Source organism: Halichoerus grypus, chromosome 5 (assembly GCF_964656455.1).
Source record: "Halichoerus grypus chromosome 5, mHalGry1.hap1.1, whole genome shotgun sequence".
NCBI classification, from domain to species: Eukaryota; Metazoa; Chordata; class Mammalia; order Carnivora; family Phocidae; genus Halichoerus; species Halichoerus grypus.
Window position 1 is genome coordinate 125414887 of NC_135716.1, and position 23463 is coordinate 125438349.

A 23463-nucleotide genomic window follows, 5' to 3' on the forward strand; every position below is an offset into this window, starting at 1 on the left:
GACCTAAAAAGAGGATTCTCTCAGTAGAATGTCAGAAATGAGAATGCTAGATATTTCAGATGGTATGGATTCTAGAAAGCATAGGATGTGGTCAAGATACGATTTAGCCCTCAAAATGGATGTAAAATGTATTAAGAAAATGGCATCAGGGATGTGTTCAGAAATCCTGCTACCAAGATTGAGTCAAGATTTTGATAAAACACCAAGACATCTTGATAGATAGTCTACTATTTGAACAACTTCAAAGACTTGCAGAGATTTTGAGAAAGGGAAAGGGACCTTTAGTAGCAGAACCCTACTAAAGGTCTGGGCAGAGATGACAAAGCAGCTCTGATGAGAACAGGGGACAGACCTGGAGGTGTGGGACATCCACATGAACCTGCTCTCATATCCCTGAGGAAAAGGCCCTATACACATACAACATTTTCAGATTGTGATACGTTTGTTGATATCAATTTGAAAAACTTCCGAATGACTGGATTCAACTCCTCCTCTATTTAATACACATGCTGAAATGACAAAGTGGGCCAAATAAATAATTAATACATGTTAAACATGTTTTGAAATAAGACTAAGCTGTACAATAGAGACCTAGAAATCATACCCAATGTTTGCACTGTCTTTTACTCTGAGTTGCTGAAAACATACCTGTAGTTATTATCTCATTTAAAGCAAAGAGATAGGCATTCCTTTAGGACAGTAAAGGAAGGCTCACGTTTTAGAAAACTAGAAGACTCCAAAATAATGGCACATTTGAGAAATGGTATATCAAAATCAGGAATCAGTGCTTTGAGATCACTGTGCAACATCAAGAGCAGAGGATAGGTTTGAGCAGTAAGACCAAAAGCAAAGGGATTACAGTTGTAGTTTTGTGTCGTTCTTTCATACTAAGATCATATTTCTGCTTCTGGTATTCCCTGAATTTCCTTGCCTTACAAATCCCACACCCTGGGTATTTTGTAGTGATGGCCCCTTGTCAGTTCCCCTCAACTTGGTGTGCATCTAGGCCATGTCTTTCTGACTTTGCCACCCCTATAAGGCAGCCTCTACCTCTCCAGTCACTCGAAAAACCTCCAGCACAAGTAGTTTTATAACACATTCTTTACTTCCAAAGACAGCATTCAATTTTGAAAGGTTGATGAACGATATAAACAATTGAAAAAAAATTGAACTTGATAGGGAGTAATTGATATATAAAAATAGGTCTAATGGTATTTTAAAAATAAGTCAACAAAAGTAAGATGTTAACTCTCTGTTCCATATCCCTCTCATCTGCCCCCCAGGGTGAAATAAAGGTGTGGATCTCAGAACAACTTAGACTGCCCCAATCCCAGGGCACTAAAAGATGACCTTTACTTTCAAGAAAATCAGCTAGTTGGTAGAACAGGCAATAAAACACAGCTTATGAATGACATTACTGACATTACCCTATAAGAGATCTGTACTAGTCCAAAATTTATCAAATCCCTGTGCTTACTAGTCTTACATATTTATTCAACCCTCCCCCTGCCAATTGCTTTATACTGTATGGTGGGTAGTCCTACACCAAGGCTAATTCCATGCCCAAGTTAGGTTTGCACATTACAACATGGAGGGCAGTTCAGTTTCCCAAGACACTTCCTATGGCACAGGTGGGGTTCGTTGTTGGTGATAAGCTACTGCCATTCCGTTTCCTTTCAAGTGTGGCCAAACCACATTTAGCTTTTATTACCATATAATCAAATATTTAGTTTTTAATAATGATGATGTTTTTTCTTTTTAATTTTTACTGTGTTCATATTGTTAGGTCTGCCTTTTTGTTTCTTTATGATGTAAGCCTATTTTTCTCAATTAAGCCTACTTATTCTAAAGCATCATTAAACCTACCATTTTATTTATTTTACTTCCCATGAATTATGTGTTTTATTTATTCAGTGTATGTGTCTCTTGGTAATTCTGTAGGCTTATAGAACACCAATAAGATTATTCTTGCTCATTAACTCACTGGGCCTCCAGTCCATTCTTAGAAGGACAATGAGTTAACTCACTGGCAAGAAATGAACAAAGACCATGGAGTGAGAAATCCTAATGAGTCACAGTGCAGGTTAACTTGTCTGAACCTTAGTTTACTCAGATGTCAAATAGGAATAATAATATATGCTGCACACACCATGGGATAGTTGTGCACATCAAACTGTATATTCATATCAGGATGTTAAATTGCAAGTTTTGACTGAATATTCAGCTCTCATAGATATCAGATACCAATGTGATTTATGAGACAGACCAGCCTGCAGGAATTGAAATGGAGACAATTAAAACCCAAAGCAAGTCAACCACACAGAATATAAGAGATTTGAGAGAGGAAAGAACTTGAGATGGAATTTCTTTCTTTTTTTTTTTTTAAGATTTTATTTATTTATTTGAGAGAGAGAATGAGATAGAGAGAGAGAGCATGAGAGGGGGAGAGTCAGAGGGAGAAGCAGGCTCCCCACTGAGCAGGGAGCCCGATGCAAGACTCAATCCCGGGACTCGAGGATCATGACCTGAGCCGAAGGCAGTCGCTCAACGAACTGAGCCACCCAGGTGCCCCGAGATGGAATTTCTTTAGCAAGAGTTAAGTTGTAAGGTCCCTTCCCCAAAGGGGTGCTTATCCCTTCAAATCCAATCAAATAAAGGAGGCTCTGACTTGTCACTTGGAAATTTGGTATCTGTCCCCTATGGCTAGGGAGATGTTATAAACTGACACACAAGTTCCAGCTGCAACAAGGGACCAAGAAGTGTCTCCTTCAGTTTCTTGGTACAAAAGTTGAATGAGTGTGTGCCTTAGATTAAACATAGGCCATGCAAACAAGGGAACCCGATGCAGATTCTGCTAGCTCCATTCTGTTTAGTAGCACATTTGAAATGGGAAAAGTCATAAAATAGAAGCTGGGGTGGGTCCCCCACCCATTCCTCAGGATTATGGAAGGAGTAAGAAACCAGTCAGAGGAAAATGCATCATCACCTATATCAAGACAGCTGTGCAGTTGGGAGGTTCCTGGCACTAGGGGTGGGAGGGGGAGTCCAAAGAACCCAGGAAAGTGTTCCATGAGGGAAAAGGTCTTAATATAGGTCCAGCCCAGGGACCATGAGGTCACCTTACAAAGAACTGGCCATATAAGAGCTTGCCTCTCCTCCTTACCTCTTGCTCCACCTCCAGATGATCTATTAATAGCAGCAAGCTAGTACAGAGAAGAGCAAGAAAGGAAAAGAAATCAAATGCATCTCATTTCAAGGCTGTGGGCCTACTGGGAGTAGAAAGAGTCGCTGTAATTTTGGATGAAATTGGAAGGTTTGACCATTACATGGGACCGGACATTTAAAGTACCAAATTGTGAGAGTGTTTTGTTACTTAAAGTGACCAGAATATTTTTATTACTTAAGAAGTATCAGAAAAACCATGGGAATACCTAAGTTGAGTTTTCATCTAGGGGCGGAGGAAAAACTGAATATATTTTAGAGAGAGGTGACAAATGTAATTTTATCATTACATCCCACAACTTTATGTTCAATGTACTTGAGATACACACACACACACATGCACGTACACACACACACACACACACTACAGATACACATACTATATAATACTTACTATATAATGTGTGAAGAACTTAAGTGTCTACAGAGACTACAATATAAAATAGATGGGGATTTCCAAGGCCAACCCATCATGCGCAGATTAAAAAAAAATTCCTGTATCCTATAATTTAATCTCCACTTTGAGAATCCAGGAGGGTCTAGAGTGTGGTGCAAGGGAGAGCCCAGTGAAGGAGTTTCATCAGAAAGCTCTTGCTTTGCCGAAACTCCACATTACCACCTCTACCCCAAGTGTGGTGAGGCGATCTTCACAAAGGTCACTGCGAGAGCTGTGAGCTGTGTCTCTTGGTCAGGAGACAGAGAAGACCGATGCCTAACCCTCGAGGAACCAGCCTATCCTCCCAGAGTCAGGCAGGGAAGGGATGCGAATGCTTCCCATGGAGCAGATGTGAGTCATAGGAGGGAGAACAAGTGTGGGATTTTCTTATATCACCCCTAAGGCTCAGAAGGCTCCCACTGAGGATGTATGCTCTCCAGCTCCTAAGGGCTGAGAGAAGGACCACAAGAGACCTTATAGACTGGAATAGAAACACATGCTTAGTATAAGGGTCCCCAGAGAAAAGAGCCCAGGGTCGGAAGGGTCCATGAAAGTTTCCTCAACCAGGCGGATCAGCTTGAACCACTTGTCAGGCTTGGAGAACTAAGAGTCAAGTAAGAGTTAGTGAGGCTAAGGTATTATCCCCTCAACTCTCCTCCCATCTCATGCTGAACCCTGAGTTGAAGGGCTCTGAAACAGCAGCTATAAGGTGAGGAAAGAGGTGAGAAAACAGAGTAAAGAGCCCAGGCCCATGATGCCCTCTCTGACCACAGAGCTCCACCTGGGGGGAGGGGAGAAGGCTTAATGTTAACTCAGGTTCAGAGTTTTGATTATTCCATGGAACTGGAAATTATAATTACTGAGTTGAGACTGCATTTGTGACTTCAAGGCACTTTAGGACTGTTTTACCCATGAGTGAGTTGAGAAATTATAGAGCCTACTAGAATTTTCATCCAAGAGCAGAAAAAGAGAATCCCTTTAAAAAAAAAAAAAAAAAAAAGTAAAGGGATGGTAGAAGACAAAGTTGCATTTTGATTATATAATGGTCAGCAATTATATACCCTAATGCCTAGAACAACCCAGTAGTAAGTACTTAGCAAATATTTATTTTTTTATTTTTTAAAGATTTTATTTATTTATCTGACAGAGAGAGACACAGTGAGAGAGGGAACACAAGCAGGGGGAGTGGGAGAGGGAGAAGCAGGCTTCCCGCTGAGCTGGGAGCCCGACGCGGGGCTCAGTCCCAGGACCCTGGGATCATGACCTGAGCCAAAGGCAGACACTTTAACGACTGAGCCATCCAGGCGCCCCGCAAATATTTATTGAATAAATTAGTAATATGTTAGTTTCACACACATGTGCAACTCTGGAAACCATAAATCTTCCTATAGTAATACTTCTAATTAAGTATATTATTATAATAATTATTAGTGGTAGCAGTATCCAATTACCTTCAATCTCGATAAGTAAGGTTTGCAGTGGAAAGCATTCATCCATTCATCCATTCCTTCACTAACTTAGATAACAAATGTTGACTGAACCACTACTTTATTCCAGGGACCATGACTGGACACTGGAGATCCAAGGTTGACACATCTCCCATCTGCACAGATTTTACTATTCAAAGGAGAAGACGGATAAGCAAACAAACAATTTCTTCCAGAAAGCCTGAAATGTTGACAGGGGAGGAGGAGAAAGTAGAAGTAAGTAGATCACAAAATTTCACGAGAGGGTTTTGCCCTGGGCTTGCTGAGTTTTAGATAGCCGGCAGCTAGCGTAAAGGGCAGCATGGTCTTAGGAAGCGGCAGTACCAGCAAGAAGGAGAAAGGGCAAAGGCTGCCAAAGAGGCATTTTGTTCTCTTCACAAATATGTTCAGTACTGGTTCTGGAAGGGGAAGCCAGGGTTGGATTGCAGAATCATGGCCAAGTGACAGATGCCAGAATGGGCTAGAATGTATGATTAGTAGGGTGGGGGAGGAGGGGTCCGCAGGGCCAGAACACCTTGTAAATTGTCTTCCATTGTCTTGCATTCATTCATACAGTCATTCATTCATACAGTCATTCATTCAACAAACATTTATGAGTGCTGGCTCTGAGCCAGCCCCTATAACCCGAGGGGGTGGATCTGGGCTCTAAAACACTGTCTACTGGAAGCCCAATCTGTTATTCCTCTTCCGTAGTTACCTCTTCTTGCCAGAGCTTTTTCTCCTCCTCCGGAAGAGAAGGCAGGAGTGTAGTAGCGCAGTTAAGAGCAGAGGCTTGGAGAGTACCCTGTCTGGGTTTTGTCTAGGTGATTCCAGTCAAGTTATTTCATTTCTCTGAACCTCAGGTTCCTCATGGGTAAAAAAATGCTATAGTAAAACCCCTCCTTGGAAAGCGGTTGGGTAGATTAAATGAAACAATGCATGTGAAAAAACTAGCACAGTTCTCTGCATGTAGGAAGCCCTGCAGAAAGGTTAGTTATTTATCATTCTCTTCTTTTTTTTTTTTCCTGCTTGCTTCCTGGGAAATTGGACACTTTATTCTACTTACCACAGATGCTGTGGTGTTTAAAATATTCCTACTCTGTGAAGCCATTTAATATTGGTATGTGGAATGTCTCCTCCTTTTTTCTCCTCTTAATCAGTGTTATTGTTAACAACTCAGAAGCAACACAGAGATTATGACTCCGAAAGAAGGGAAATCTCAGGGGCTCATAACCTTTCAGAAAATGAAGGACCTCTTGGGCTGAAATTCTGAAAGCTGGCTCTTACCGCAAAGGTGAGTTTTGTGTGCTTGTGTGAAGGAAATTTGATAAAATTCTCTTTGACAGATTTCTGAGTCACTGGAGCATGAAAAAAGGTATTTCTCAGCCCTTGAAAGAAATTCTGGGTGCCTTTTTCAGTGCATGAATATCTCAATAAGCAGCTTGATTTTCAAATGTCAAACTTGCCACAGAACTTGGTTCTTGGGTAGGACAAATGCCTTTGATTTGTTTGAAGAAATTTGATTTGGAAATAGCCAAGTGATTAGTTGTCGAGACTAAAGCTTTGAAGTCACAGAGTATGGATTTCTATTATAGGCCCTTGCAGAGTCCCACACATTTGCATGTAAAATATTTCTAGAACTTTTGCATATGCTTAGATATTAAAATAAGCATGCTTAATGCATTTATAAGATCCCATCTGTCACATACATAATACACTTTAAAATGCTACCCAATAGGAAATATGGTCTTGTTGTTTAACCTTAATCAAATAGGAGAACAAACACACAGTAATAATGAACTATGATTGTTGAAGTCCTAAATGCACAGTTGTATTTAATTCTGTACATCGTGCATTTGGGATACTGTTAAATAATAGCTCTTATGAGCTCTCCATTTGAAAGAGACTCCAGAATATGAAGCTGAACCAAAGGGAGTCAAGAATCATTCAAGCATAAATATAGAAGTCTAAAAAAGACCTTGAAAGGTTGAAACATCCAATCTCTACCAAAGTTACAAACTTGTGGGATGTGAGGGCTGGGGCAGGCCCAAGGGAGATCACCTACTCTAAACCATTCATTTTATAAAATCAGGAAATGGGTGTTCAAATCAGAGTTTGTTCAAACCTTATTTGTGCTTTTTTCTCAGATTTTCAGAACAGAAAATTCTACAACTTCCTCTAGTAACATATTTTTGGGCTTAATCATCAGGAAATTGCAACCACCTTAATTTCCTCCACTTAGGCCTATTTTCTTGATGCATGTGGATTTAAAATAACAGTCTGCCATACACCTCTGTTAGTGACTAATGTTAGAATATGACACTATGGCAAAATGTTAGAAATTGGAAATAAATCCAGAGATAAGAAAACTCACAGGGGACCTAACTAGAATTTTTTTTCCATAGATTTATAGCACGTGAATAGATTGACAGTAGTTCATTGTATGATGATGCAGAATCGGGAAGGGTACAAGTGAAGTTTTGGAATAAATGGTCTGAATTCTCATTCTGTCCCTTACAAATTGTGAAACTGGGTAAATTACTTATCTTCCTTAAGTCTCTATTTCTTTATGGATAATAACAATGGGTACTAATAGAACAATGCTTTTTTTTTTAAAGGACTCAGAAGAATGTCTAACCTATTTAAACATTCAACATATGGGGGTACCTGGGTGGCTCAGTCAGGTAAGTGACTAACTCTTGATTTTGGCTCAGGTCATAATCTTGGGGTCCTGGATTGAGCCCCAGGTGGAGCTCCATGCTCAGTGGGGAGTCTGCTTAAGGATTTCTCCCCTTCTTCCTCTGCACACCCCCCCCATTCATGTGCATATGCACTCTCTCGCAAATAAATAAATAAATAAATAAATAAATCTTAAAAAAAAAATCCATTCAATATATGGTGTTTTGATTGCAGTTGATATTATTGTTATATACCATATTTGCAGGGTAAAAAAAAAAAAAAAATAATACCTGTTGTTCTCACCTCTATCCTCTCTAACAAATATGTTATTTTAAGCTATATACATAGACAAGAATTGGTTGCTACAAAGAGATTTTGAGGGGCCAGTATTTGGGAAAGGGTGAAGATATTCCTAAAGCTGATGACTGAAGGATCTTTTTCTTCTTTCTTTCTCAGAAATCATTAAGTATGACAGCAGCTAGCGGTACTTGTATCTCGTGCAGAGGAATGGACTGGGTGACAGTTTGGTGCTTTTCAAATCTATGATTTCCTGACTTTAGCCTAGCCATCATCATCGTTACACTCTGTCTTATTTTCTTAGTTTCATGTAGCATTAATTCATGTTTACACTTAAAACTTAAGAGCAGATATAAAAAACTACATGTATAAGGTGTGTCCAATCCCAAGATCCCCTTATACTAAACAGCTATTATTTTAATCTTTCTTCAGGAATGAAGAAGATAAGTCCCTTGTTATCACTGGAGACTCCAATTTATCTGAGTAAAATGAATTCTAAATGATTATTGATAGTGGTAACTCTTATGCAAATCTATTGCAGATCAGTAATTGTATGTTAATTTTCACCACAATGACAAGCAAATCCTCTAAGTTCTCACTCTCATTATTTAATACAAACTGGTGTCACAACATGACTGGTAAAGAAAATCTTTCATATTATGGCCATTTGTTAGTTTCACAAATTTAATTACAGACATGGGAACTGTCAATTTTGTTGCTTTTATTAACCTTTTATTAACCAGAAACTACAGACAACTATACTACTTTTAGGTCAGTATGTTATATAAAAAAAAAAAAAAATGTGAATTTTAAAAAGTGGATTGACCAGTAAAGCAATAAATTTGGGTAATAAGAGGTTGACACAAAGATACCTAGGGGAGTCTTTACAGGCCAAGAGGAAACCAATGTTGAATAGCCAGAACCTTGCTGGACTGTATGAGGCTAGGTGAGGTTTGGGGAAAAGAGAAGAATGTTGATTTTGTTTGTCTCTACATTTCAATGACCCTCCTGTCCCCCCAAGTTTACTTCCTAGAGTAATCTCTTCTAGGGGTGTAGAGATATACGTGGAGTGGATAGTATTTCAGTTTTTCTGTATGTCTGCAGAATACTATTTTTAGCTGATTGATACTGTGCTGACGAGGGCATTCTGCAGGAAGGGCTGGAGCCCAAGTCTGACCGTGGGAAGAAGAAGGTCAACCAGAGAAAACAATCTAGAGGTACAGGACTGGAAAAGATAATGGTACTGGCAGTGTATTGATTTTAGAACAGGAATAACGTCATTTTGTCTTACGGGTAATAAAAGCCTGTTCTCTGTCTGAATGGGAGTTAGAGATAGTGGGCCTGCCTATATGACAAGGAACCCAACTTCACTGAGGAATGAAGTTTCCCTTGAAACTATCTACAGTAGATCATTCAGAAAGGAAAAGCCTGGATACATCAAACTAGGACAAACATTGCTTCAGCCTGAGAGTCAAAAGAGTTTCCTCAGAAAATAAACCAGAGGGGACTACAGAAAACAGAAAAGGATATGTTCGCAAGAGCTCAGGGCAGGTGGTCTACATCCAGCAAAGGAACTTCTTTGCCCCACACATAAGGCCCTTTGACTGCATGACATCAAAAAGATGGTACCTGCAATGCGCGTGTAACAGCCCTGGGCCTAAGTAAGCTGAGACTTAAAGATCCTCATGTAGGCTAAAGGGAAGTGAGCCCAAGACCAGGCAAACAGATTAGAATGAGATGAGGTTAGGAGATGAAACAGGATTGCACATCTTCTTGATACCCAGAGGGAGATAGGAAGGAGAGACCGTTATCCCTATGAAGACACGGGTCCTGCAGACAGAAGCTCACGGCCCTCCCTTCACCACTCCTCCCTCCCTACCCTTCAAGAAAGGGCCACACCAGGGCTTAGACTGGTTCAAAGACATTTTCCATGGTCATAAGCCAGTTCTCACAATACCGAATGCAAGTGATCAAGGAAAGAGTCCATGAAAGGATGGTATCTTCCAAACAAGGAATGGAGTAAAATGATCAGAGGCTTTGTCTCTCACACTCACTGCTTTGTCTCCAGTAGTTAGAAGAGCTTCTGGCACATGATAGCTACTCAGTACATCTGTGTTGGGTGGGTGAGTGACTGAATAAGCCGTGAATGGAGGCTGGAGGGTGCTCTCTCCCTTGGTGCAGCTCTCAACCTGAGAGTGCCTGGAGCATAGAGCCCCAAGAAGGCTGGGAGGGGTAGACCAGGCAAGCTCTGCCCTAGAAACCACGACAAATGTGCTTGGGCCCTCTTGGTCTTGAGCTGCTTCGCTTCCCTGACGAATGTGCTCTTCTTGAGCTAACCTTCTCTCCCTGCCTGGATGGGTGAGGTGCCAAAGGCCAGACTCCAATGTAGGCTGAGGGTGAAAGGTACAAAGGAAGCTGTTCGCTTTAATTTCCTCCAGACTCTGTGTTAGACTAAGATCAACCCACCCAAAAGGAATTCGCCTGGTCTAGCCTGGCTCACAGATGATCGCATTAAGGCATGAGGCCAGGACCTCAGCTAAGGTGTCCCTTTGCCTGACCTCGTGTTCTCAGGGAGGCAGGGAAATGGCTGAGGGCAGGATTGGAAGACTCAGATCCTGGGTCTCGATTCCATCCGCCTCTTTAAACATAAAATATAGGATAACAAAAACATGCCGGATTATAAGATAAGAATGTGGTTTGCTCTCAGCATGTGCGAGGATAAATATTTGGGGGTACTGTATATTTTAAAATGATTTCTCCTTTTTCTTTATGCCTGTTGTCATGGAAAAATAAAGGGAAAGTCAGGAAAACGGAGCAAACAGGAAAAAAGACACTCTACAGGGATCTCCAGGGAAGCTTCTTGAGACACAGGTCAGAAAAGAAAAGATCAAGACAATCCTAGATCATGTTTTCCAGGAGAATATTTCTCTCCCAGGTCCACAGAGAGAAGCTAAGGCAGGGCACACCCTGAAAGGGATCACTAACTGCTGGTAAGGATTTCCCTCCCGATGGAGGATTGACAAATGCCTCAAAAACTCTTATTGTGAAAGGAGACTATAGCTACTTGTACACAACACAGATAGATCTGAGGGGGCCAGTGGTCTGGGGATGACCAGCTAGCTGTTCATTTTCATAAAGGGCAACACAATTTTCAGTTTAGGGTTTTAATGGCAGTTTGCATTTGATGCTAGAAAGCCTGTATCCAAACTGCTCCTCTGTGAGAAAGAGAAAGAAAAGCACAGGGATGTTGGTTAAAACTAATGTGCTGAATGGTCCCCAGTCCTCAAAATCATACCAACCTCTTTATGTCTTAGTGAAAATGGTCCTATGCCAATAAGGGAAGTTATCAATGGTCTTACTTGAGCCCAGCATATGTCCAAATCAGAATCAGAGTCACTTACATGTTATTTACTTAATGTATTTTCTCTTTCTCTTTATTTCAGTACTTACTGGCAGAAGTACCCTAGTAATAAATAATACAAATTTACACTAGAGCAAAGGTCTGCCGACTATAGCCTGTGGGTCACATTCAAGCACTGGCCTGTTTTCATATGAACTAAGAATGGTTTGAACATTTTTTTTTTAAAGATTTTATTTATTTATTTGTCAGAGAGAGAGAGAGCGAGCACACGTGCACAAGCAGGGGGAGCGGAAGGCAGAGAGAGAAGCAGATTCCCTGCGGAGCAAGGAGCCCCATGAGGGACTAGATCCCAGGACCCTGGGATCATGACCTGGGCCGAAGGCAGACACTTAACCGACTGAGCCACCCAGGTGTTCCTGATCTGAACATTCTTAAAGGGTTGTAAAAAGTTAAAGAAGAATATGTGACAGATCATATGTGACCTGCAAGGCTAAAATATTTACTCTCTAGTCCTTCACAGAAAAAGTTTGCTGAATCCTACATTCGAACATTGTTTATTTTCTTACATCTAAAATTATGAATAATGAAATAAGAAGGAACCAGCATGTTAGTTTTGGTTTGCCTGAAGATGCACAAAGATTCTGTGAAACAACCGAATTTGTCCCCAGGAAGGAAATCTTCATGACACTTATAAACTATAAAATGACCTGTTGTTATATAATATAATATTAAACATTTGTTACATTTAAAGCATTGACTAAAATGCAGTCAGATCCATTTTCTTATATTGTAAATATTCTTTTTTTTTAAAGATTTTTATTTATTTATTGAGAGAGAGAGAGAGAGAATGATAAAGAGCATGAGAGGGAGGAGGGTCAGAGGGAGAAACAGACTCCCTGCTGAGCAGGGAGCCCGATGCGGGACTCGATCCCGGGACTCCAGGATCATGACCTGAGCCGAAGACAGACGCTTTCACCAACTGAGCCATCCAGGCACCCTATATTGTTAATATTCTTGAGAAGTCATCTCAACCACTGGCCAAATGTAGAAAAGCCCCAAATTACCACAAATTCCGGTGACTGTAGCTACCACTTACTGCACCTTCACTAGATGCAGTGCTTTGCATACAGTATCTCATTCAAAGACACTTCAGAATTATGCCACGAGGGAGACAGTGTTCTCCCCATTCTACAGCTGAAGTGACTGAGGCTCAGGGGGGTTAACAGCATGTCCAAGGCGTCCGGGATAGTCAGTGATGGGACAAGGATTTGAGCTCAGTTCTAGCTCACTGCACAGCATGAGCATGTAATCTTGACAGGATCCTGGAGGATCACTACCCTATCCTGTCCCCCTTAGAAGAGAGATGGTTTCAATTTTAGGCTTATTTTTTAAAAAAATAAATATTGCACAACGTGGCAAATGGGAAGTCACAGCACTGCTGCTAAATGAAACCTCCTCACCTCAGCATTCTGGGCTGGTCGCCTCCACACACAGACACCGCCATTGCCATCCGCTCAACACACAAAAGTACCCTTTCTGAAGGTTTAAGAACCCATAAAAGGAAAGCATCTCTTGTCCTTTCATTGTGATTTAAAAAGCTGAGGTTAGGGTTTCGCATTTTTGCATTTTCATTTGGGGCTATTTAAAGGAAGAACTTTTGAAAGGTGGTAATTTTAGTTGAGTGTGTATGTTGTGTTCCTTATTTTTACTGAAGCAATGCAGCCTTCCAAGAAACGTAACTAAACTAAGGTGCAATCCCACAGGACGGCACAGGGCCTTTTTCTCTCACTCGAGTCCTCTCCCTCTCCTTTCTTCCTGCACTCCACCTTTGCTTGATGTCTCTACCTACCTTTTACGGGAGAAGGGAGAGCAGCCTTTAGGCTGGATCAAAAGGGTAGGAGAGTTGGTTGCATCTTTTTGTTTGAAACCTCTAACAGCTCTGGCTCCATGCAGCCCTCAGCTTCAGGCTTGTGTCTTGAACTGCTAAGGGAGCATTTTTACATGGAAGTTGTGCTGTCACATCAAAAAATAACAACTGTAAACTGGACTTTTCTTCCTCAAGACTCCAGCTCTTTATCTGGACATACTGCTGTCCGTACAACACTATATCCCAGACAGAGCTTCATAAAATCTTTTCTTTCGCTTTCTCCTTTGCCCCCTCATCCAATCACTGGGTCACATGGAACCCTGCCACCCACTCTTCTCCCACGTCTTACCCTATCTCTCTTTCTGTACTTGTCAGCTCATCACCTGCCACCTAGATTCTGTTCAAGGTCTTTTCATTTGTCTCCCTGCCTAGAGACTCTTCCTCTTCACATCCTATTGCAGCATAATAAAGCTCTCAAAACTCAGAGGCTTAAAGCAACAACCACTATTTATTGGCTCACAATTCTGCAACGTGGGAGGGTTCTGTGGCAATGGCTTGTCTCTGCTTTGTGTGTAACGGCTGCAGCAACTTGACCAGGGGCTGCAGGCATCAGGCTGGACTTACTGACATGTCCGGTGATTCTGCTGGGTTGCTGAACCACATGGGGCTTTCTGAGCCTCTCTCTCTTGTGCTCTTGCAAACCCCCGGGAGCTCTGTCCACCTGGCCTCTCTCTCCAGCTGGTCAGGGAAGTTGGGCTTTTGTACTTGGTAGCTCAGGATGCCAGGAGAGCAAATATGGAAACTGCAGTCTCTTAAGGCTTAGGCATGAAAGTCATGGTGTGTCCCTTTTGCCTCATCCTGGTCAAAGCAATTCACAAGTCAACTTCAGTTCAAGGGAAGGGGATCCACTCCATCTCTTGATGGGAAAAGTCACAAAATAACATTGCGGACAGGCATGTAGGATGGGAGAGCTTTTTTGTGTGACCATCACAACAAGGTAAAATCCATATTCTAGCACTTAAGTTTCAATATTAATGGATATCCAGTCTACCCCAAAATAGAATGATCAGCTCTATAAAAAGTAAGTTTTCCATCTATAAGTATATTCAAGGACAGATTGCGTGGTATAGGGATAGGATCTAATCCAACTCTAAGAGTTTACCTTTCAATACCATTGCAAATTTATAGACAAGAAAAGAAAGGTGATTCAAAAAATCAAGATGAGTATGAATATAATCAATCATTGATTTGTGGTAAAGAATCTTTTTTTTGATAAAGAATCATTTTAAATTCTAACTTTGCACTGTAGAGCAAAACAATTTTCAAATGGTTCACCTTAGACTTCTCATCACTTAAAAGTGTTCCATCTATGGAAGCAAACACCAATCTCTCCCTTTGTGAGCACAATTTCTTATCATACCAGAATTCTTACTTCTTTTTGTCAGACTCTACATTCTGGCCAGTGTCATCTTGTTTCTGGAAGTTGCTACTATGTAGCTCCTTCATTTATCAGTCTTTTGCCATTCTTCACTTCTGCCACCTTTTTTCTCCCACCAGATGAGCCTGTTCCTACTTCACAAAGAAAACGCCTTAATTCGTCTTGACTGCCTTCAACTTTCTGCTCCTCACCCACAAAGATATGCATCCTTAGCTTTGCCCCTCCTTATTACCCACCCCCCCCAACCCCTGCCTTAGAAAACAAGAAGTCCCTCCTCTCCGCGGTTCATCCATCCATCTACCTCTTCTCTGAGTTCCATCCTCCCTCATCTTCTCAGTAATAGTATCCCATCAACTAATCTCTCTCTTTTCTGTATCTTCAAACTGTCACCCTCTGAGAGCCATTTCTTTTCCTCCAGCATAGAAAATACTGATCTTTCACCTATCTGGAAGAAACTTCCTAATCTCTGCCCAACATCTCACTATGATCTCATTTGCTCTCCAGTTTTCATAGCCAAACCTCAAAAGTAGTCACAGTTTGTCTTTGCATACTCATCAAAAACCATAGCTAGTATTTACTAAGAACTTGTAAGGAAACTGGCACTGTTCTAAGCATTTCACCCACTTGAACTCATTTACTCCTCATAACAACCTTGAGATAGTTCTATTTTTATTTCCATTTTGTAGAAGAGGAGATAGAGAGAGAGAGAGAGATTTAGTGAACTGCTCACAGTCAACAGGTAATGAAAGGTGGAGTTTGGCTTTGAAGTTGGGTGGTCCAGATCCAGAGCCCACGCACTCACTCCGCAGACATTATTGACTCAACCATTCATGCTATTCAGTTTGCTGCATTGTGGCTTCTGCCTTCACCATGTCCCTGAAACTGTTCCCACACAGGTCACCAAGGCCAGGCTAATTGCTAATTTCAGTTGACACCTGGTGGCACTCATCTAAGGTGGTTGCCAAATTATTCATGAAGAGGAATGAAGAGGGAAACTAACAAGAAAAGAAAGAGCAGAGAATTCCCATCCATCGTTCAGGTGGGAAGGCATAGCATGGGAAACTCTGTCCTTGTCCAGCTGAAACCAAGAAAAGGAATCATGCCTCCCACCCACTTATGCCTTATGTATTTTAGACCAAATTTCTACATGGAAATATCTGCAGTATTAGTCAATTCAAATCACAAACTCATAATTATAGGCGAGGGCTCAATTATACCTGCAAGTGACCCCACAGATTAGTGTTCACCTTGCTAAACACCAGTTTTGCCAGGACCACTGAACACTCTTACTCACTAACATCTGCACAGAATATGGGCCTGCAAAGCCCTTTGCTGTTAGAAGCATTTTATAAAAGTTGGTCTTTCCACAGTGGGTCAACAACATCGGCATGTGCAGTTATTGAAAAAAGTCCCCATTGTTAAAAAAAAAATTACCTTAATCCTGCTCAAGTTTAGAAAACCAGAACAGAAAACTGTTTGGAAAAATATAATAACAACAAGAAATTTGAAAAATGATGCCAAAAGACTAAAGAATGTAAAAGGAGGGGGAAATAGTTCATTCTTAGATATTTGAGTATTTTTCATTTCTATTTCATTTAGATGGTCAACAAATGTTTACTGAATGCCAAGCACATGCATGTTGCTGTATTATGTGCAGAGAGTGATCTGAGAGAAATCAGGGCCCTATTCTCTTTAGCTTTAAATGCTAGTGTTCAATAAATGTGCAAACTGGATGAACATTTATTTATTCATGTTGCTGATTGCCCACGATGGGTAGTTAAGTCACTGCTCTTTAAGGATACCACTTTCAAGGATCTTATAGATTATTAGGGAAGAACACCAGGAACAATAATATAAATTGGAAAAAAATATTTTTAAACATTTAGAACAGCCATAAACATATAGTAAGCATTTGATAACATTTGTTAAATAACACTAAGTGCTATAACATAGGTTCATGTGAAGTGTTGCAGACATTAGGAAAATAAAACCAGTGTGTATTTCATGAAAATGGTATCTGAACTGGACCAGGAAGAGACTGAGACTACCACTGATAGGAATGGAAAAAAACATTTCAGGGCAAAGCCGTGGAGGCAGGAAAATCTAGAAGATATGTGATCGGTTGCTTTTGCCAGGACTGGGAGGTGAGCAAGAAGTAAGATTAACCAAGGTGTTTTCATCAACAGGTAAGAAGGAACCAGCAACATTACTGGGGAAGGGTAGGACAGGATTAGAATGTTGACTTAAGGAGATGCATTGATAAGGTATTAACACAAGATTCAGGGAGGGAAAGAGACTGAGTCATGTTTGTCTTTGTATCAACAACCTGCACAAGGCCTGGCTATCAGTGAGTATCTTGGACATCTGTCCTCTGCTTTCAGCATCTGGCCCGTGAGCAAAATCATCCCTCCCCCATGCTCAGCCCAGTTTCTGTGGAGCCGAACTTAAGCTCCAAAAGAGAACAGGCGACTCAGGTGCTATCTTGGCCTCAGTGATGGAAATGTGACCCACTTGGGACTAAAGAGATCAGGCCCAGAATTTTTGTCTAAACTCTTAGGGAAGAAAAGCCCTTGATCTTCTTTTTTTCCTATTGGATTTGGGGAAGTATGAGGGAAAAGCCTGTTTGAAAATACAGACAATACAGGAGAAAGTGTATTTCTTATTTCATAATAACATCCTTAGTTGCTTAAAACACTTTCAGCTGGAAGTTTCTCCTAACTTGCAAATGGGAAGGATCCTGACTGATACAATAAGAGCTTTATTTAATGAATAAACATAAGAATGAATGATTTTTTTTATATGAAGAAATAGAATAGATCTAGTGGGAGAGGACACCAGTCTGTTTAGCCAATCTACTGTATCATTTACCGTCCCTAGATGTCAGCACTCAATTCGTTTCTCTTGGAATCCCTTTCACCCATGAGCTCTGATTAACTTCTACCCAACAATTTCATGATCTATGTTTCTATTGAGTCAATTACAGAGAATCACACTACTAGGCACACAGTACCAATAAATCCTATGGATTTATTGCAGAATCTAGACTTTAGAGAGAAAACAAATCATGAAAGATTCTGTTCCCCCCCAAAAAGTATAATTTCACTTCAAGTCAAAAGGGATTCATACTGGAAATATCACTCAGCTGGCCCAAATAACCTCCTCTGGGCAAATGCTAGAGAAGCAAGAGGGGTCATTTCCATATGTGTTCACCTAAAGCAATGGCTCCATTAATAAAAAAAAATATATATCAAATATCGGTCAGAACATTTCAAACTTTTCTCATTCTAGCTTCCTCCCAACTAGTCACAGCCACTCAGCATTCCCATGGTGGCATTACATTGCCAAGGCTTTGGCTGTTCTGAAATAAAATAACTGCTCTCCTCTGCCTTACCTATCGTTAAATTGGTGGGCTTTATACATCATTCATAAGCCTCCTGGTGTTATTTATTGTGACTCTCTCTTGCTCAAGTCACATTTGATCAGCATACTGAGAAACAAGTGTTCCAGCCACTAAACAAAACTTTTATAAGAAGAGAAATGATTTGAAACATGTTCTGGATTCAGCTTACCTTAATACAGTTAACCGGATTAGCTGCCAGGGATATGCTTCTTTGTGAATTATTTGATAAATTTGTGACTCTTTTCCCCAGGGTTCTAAATTGAATTCATTCAATATTTACTGAATGCGTACACTACTCCAGATACCGCGCTAGGACCTGGGGCAATCTGATGTTTTGTACTCTTAGATATCATTCCTTGAATCCATAAGAAAGTAACAAAAATGTAAATGATGAGGACATGAAAAAGGACACAGGAGGGGGTGTGTTGTGTTAGGGTAGCAATAAGTAGGGAAAAAGAAGTCTTTCAACAATAGTCTTTTTTATTAGGGGAAAAAAACACTTTTGGTTAAGCCCCAGGAAAAATCATTGCAACACATAACCGGAGGAATTTAAAAGAAACAGATGCAATAATTATCTCTTGCATAAATAACATGCTTTTACTACCTAGCTAATATGATTGTAATAATGAATACGTTACCCTTTTGTGAGGCTTTCTCATTTACACCACTAAGGTAGAAAAAGCAAGTCATTCTCCATCAGCAGATACAGTGGTCAAGGAAAGACTATTATATTTTCATGTGTGACGCCAGAGTATTTTCCTCTCTGCATCCCTTTCTCCTTTCCTTCCTTTCTCCACTTTATACATATTTACCCAATACCACTAAAAAGCTAAGGAGAAATTTCCATAGTTTTTGCTATTACCAAATTATATTGATTAGAAATCCCTGCTAATGATTAACTACACTGGCTCATCACACTCTGGACCTGGAATTCCACTCACTGTCCCTTGACCTCAGTGAGAGGAGTCTAGATCCTCAAGTATTACAACCAAAGATAAAATTTTTTGGTAAAAAATGAGTAAAGAACGGGAACAGAGCTATAAGGAAACTCCCCATTTATCAGTACTTTTACAGGGGTGGGTAAAGATAGTAGCCTTGAGAGTTTACATCATTTCATTAACTGCAGGGCTGGTCTGTTCAGTGATGAGAAAGCTGACAGATTTGGGGGCAAATCTCCCTCAATATATTCACAAAAAAATACAACACTGTCCTTTTGCAGGGTGTTCTATTTAGTAAGATTCAGAGCTAAAGGAATTTTTGTTTCTTACTATATGAATCCAGAAGGCTAACGTCAGGCTCCTCAATGTGCCCCAAATAGCTATTTAAATCATAGGCATTAAAGCATTTGGGGATAAAAGCTTTAGCTAGTTGATAGCCAGTATTTTTTTTTTTTTTTAAGGATTTTATTTATTTATTTGAGACAGAATGAGAGAGAGAGAGAGCACATGAGAGGGGGGAGGGTCAGAGGGAGAAGCAGGCTCCCCGCCGAGCAGGGAGCCCAATGCGGGACTCGATCCAGGAACTCCAGGATCATGACCTGAGCCGAAGGCAGTCGCTTAACCAACTGAGCCACCCAGGCGCCCAGGTAGCCAGTATTTAAGTGAGGGTCTCAAGGACTGTTACTTTCATTTTTTCAAGACTGTATAAACCGAAGAACTTCAACAATTGGGCAAACTGAGTTAAACCCATCCTTACTCTCTCTGCCTATGGAAGGAAGCAAGTAAGGAGAGGAGCCAGGGAGGGAAGGAGGGAGGAAGAAAGAATTGATTGATTCTGGTATATATAACACCATAATTTTAGAAAAAAATTTTCAGAAAAAAAATAAAAAGAAAATATGAGAGTGTCAGCAAGAGCTTACATATACATAAATACCAATATTTGGCATTTCAATGCAAGCTACTCACTGGTAGAGTTATATAAAAAGCAAATGACCTTATCTGAACACCGCTGTAGACTTTTAGCCAATTGCTGCAATCAAATTGCATTTTATTTTATTTCATTTTCTCTTAGTTCATATGTTACCTCTTTCTAAAATTATTTCAGGCATCAGTTCAATCATTACATATTAAATTCAACTTAAAAAAACAACTTTTATAAATGACTTTTTCCTAAATTAGGGAGGGAAAAAAAAATCGAAGAATATGGATAAGAACAGAGAATTAATTGCCCACTATCCTACTGCTCAGATGACCACTATTGACAAGTTTACATCTTTTAAATTTCTTTTCTCTTACGAGCAAGAGTGTAAAAGTTGGAGTAATGCTCTATGCATAGTTTTATATCTCACTTTTTCTCATATACCTTTACTACAGACATTTACTCGGATTAAAATGTATTTTTCTACTTTACTTTCAATGCCCGTTCAGTAGTCCATCTTATGACTCCAGCATGCTTTACTTAACCAATTCTCTATTGTTGGGTAGTTCGGTTATTTCTAACAGGACTTTTGCTGTGTATGTTTTCAGGTCTAATTCAAGCCTGGCAGGGATGTTTTCACACTTCCTTTTTTGTCCTGTGGTTCTTTGGGATACAGCCTTTCCCACAAAGCCTATTTACCCCACCCATCTGAAGACTTCTCAGTTCATGGCCACAAGCTACACTGTTGCAACATTTAAAGGAAATGACTTCTGTCTAAAAGATCTGATGAGATTTTCTTACTGGAGGCACCGACATTAAAAAAATTCAAAAAAGAATAAGGATAGGAGGTTTTATTATTACGGAAAGATGTCTAACTCTTTTATCTGCTTGGTTTCTCTTTTGCTTAAATTTGATTATTTAAATGCCAGTCTTCCAAATCCTTGACACTTTCAGTCCTCAAAGGTTAACATTTAACAGCTACAATATTTTTTAGCAAAGTTCCAATTTAAAACAAAAAAGCAAACAAAACTTTCCATTGATATTAATCTGCCTAGTCAAATAATTTTTAGATTCTAATTATTGTTACAGGCAAAACAACATTGTAACACTAAAATAAAATTTTAAAACCTCAATCTGGACACATTTTACCAAATTCCATTCCTTCATAGGCATGCAATAATTTTACATCCTCATAATCAGACTTTTTTTCTCTGAGCCCTTTATCATAAAGTTTTACATGTTACCAATTAGACTTCATGTATATAACCCTGACAGACTTTTAAAAACCTGACCAGAAGAGTCTCAGTTGTTGAGTACTTGGGTTGTTTCTAATTGTTCACTAATATAAAAAATTCTGCAACGAACATCCTAGCTTTTGTTTTTCTTCTTCTAAATGATTTCCTTAGGCTAAATTCCCAGAAGTGTAAATATAGTATCAAAGGATATGGACACTTTTCTGTGTGCTGAAATGATTTCCAAAGCATTTACATTGCTACCAATAGGATATGAGTTTAGCAGTTTCACCAATATCTTACCAGCAGTGACTGTTATACTTTTAAAAATGATTTCTAATTTGACAGATGTAAAATGGTAACTGCTTATGGTTTTTAATCCATGTATTTCCATGCTCTCTCAAGAACCCTGGGGAGCTATGTGTAGGATGCTCCTTGGTACCGTGTGTGAAGTAGTAGTCAGAATAAACAGATACATAAATAAAATGGGTCACTCCAGAGCAATTTCAGTTTATTGAGACATCTCTCCTCTTCTAAATAAAAGATGATCTAGGGAGTTGATATAAGTTTGTATCTCCTTATGTCTAAGACTGTGTCATCACCGCAGTGATTTAACCCAACTATCTGAAACTGAAGGTCGGTTTTTCAGGAGACTAACAATATTCAACCTAGATTTATTTGATATTAGGGCTATTACAAACCATGACAGGGAGAAATGTTTGTTACGACACAATTTATTTTTATATGAGCATCCTTTATACCAAGAGTTATAAAGCATTTTACAGTGATGCATAAGCTAATGGTCCTTGTAGAATGCTGATTTTTCAATGTTTATTTAACTTGTGATGAAAAATTGGTTGTTTTATCTTCTGGCAGGTAACAGCCGACTTTCCAACAACTGTGTTAAAGAAAATAATCCCAGAGGTTAGGAAAGACCCTAGACCTGGATCATCGTGATTTACCCTTTCTCGGTGCCCCACACAGAACTGAGGAAGTGCAATGTGGTGAAAACAGAGGAAAAGGAAAAAAAAATTAGGAAGGAGCAACAACAATCCTCACCAACAGAGAAAATCTGTCAACCAAGTAATATTTTTTCCTAAAAGAAGTGAAAAACACTCTCCTGTTTTTCCCCAGTAAGTGCACAGCTCCTCAGCTGCTTTCAGTGTAGGGACTGATATGACATTTAAATGATAAAGTAAGACAATTTGAAGTTCACCATATCAAACACAGCAACGGCTCCCCAAGGAACAAGAAAGAAGAATCAATGGCTGTACTGTTGGATGCTTTAGGCCTGTGGTATTATTTTCATAAATTAAATTTATAACTGGCTGGCTTGCTTTCTTTTGCCTTTTTATTGAAGTCAAAACATCATAACTCCCCATCGAGATGATACTGACAGTTTTCGGATAGACTTGTTGGCTTTCTCTTTTGTTTCAGCCCCAGTCCCTCATCCTAATGCAGAAAATCTGGGAAATGCTTGCTTCCAAGGGAATAAAGCATAGGGTAGGACTCTTCTAAAACCACAGAGAAGTGACTCAGCCAGTCAATGGTAAAGCCTTTATTCTCCAAGGACACAAGTTCAAAATCTGGAATCAGGAGAAAGTCTCATCGGGTCACAGGGCAAGTAACTCAACATCTAAAATGCAGAAAATTCAATGTTTGATTGTTATTCACTTGAGGGTTCCCTGGGTCCTTTGTTAATATATAGTTCATTTATTCTTTCTCCTTCTCCATCAATTTTCATGCTCTCTACTCTTGTACCGCTGGAAGGGAAGGAGATGAATCCCAGTCAGATTTTTTTTTTTTTTTTGCAATTTATAGAATGCCTGATTTAAAAAAAATATTTAAAGCTTTGAAAAGATCAAACATGATGGCAAATGGCAAATGTGACCTTTGGCAAAGTTAATGGCACAAAGAGGCTCTTGAGAGATGAAACAGTGGAAAGAAGACTTCTGAATTGAACTCTGTTCTGAAACTAGCTGTGCAACCCTGGACAAGTCACTTATCCTCTTTAACTCCTAGCTTCTCCATATACAAAATAGAATTAAGAACTACCTCACTGGGCGCCTGGGTGGCTCAGTTGGTTAAGCGACTGCCTTTGGCTTAGGTCATGATCCTGGAATTCCAGAATCGAGTCCCGCGTCAGGACTCAGTGCTCAGTGGGGAGTCTGCTTCTCCCTCTGACCCTTCCCCCTCTCGTGCACTCTC

At 39.9% G+C, this 23463-nt stretch overlaps 1 protein-coding gene and 1 long non-coding RNA gene across 11 annotated transcripts in view; one reads left to right on the top strand and one right to left on the bottom strand.

Annotated features, from left to right (window-relative positions):
• Window positions 1-23463, bottom strand: part of ST6GALNAC3 (ST6 N-acetylgalactosaminide alpha-2,6-sialyltransferase 3) — a 577918-nt gene that overhangs the window by 193300 nt on the left and 361155 nt on the right. The window contains exon 4 of one of the 10 annotated variants that reach the window (XM_078072896.1): window positions 22027-22153. The exons of the other annotated variants lie outside the window; for them this stretch is intronic. Within the exon in view, the coding sequence (XP_077929022.1) occupies window positions 22087-22153 (67 nt within the window). The 3' untranslated portion in view covers window positions 22027-22086. Of the gene's footprint in view, window positions 1-22026; window positions 22154-23463 lie in introns of those variants that run through there. 10 annotated transcript variants of the gene reach the window in all.
• Window positions 5883-22584, top strand: LOC118524579 (uncharacterized). Its single transcript, XR_004911726.2, has 3 exons — window positions 5883-6113; window positions 6285-6418; window positions 22132-22584. It is a non-coding gene; the product is annotated as an uncharacterized LOC118524579 (long non-coding RNA).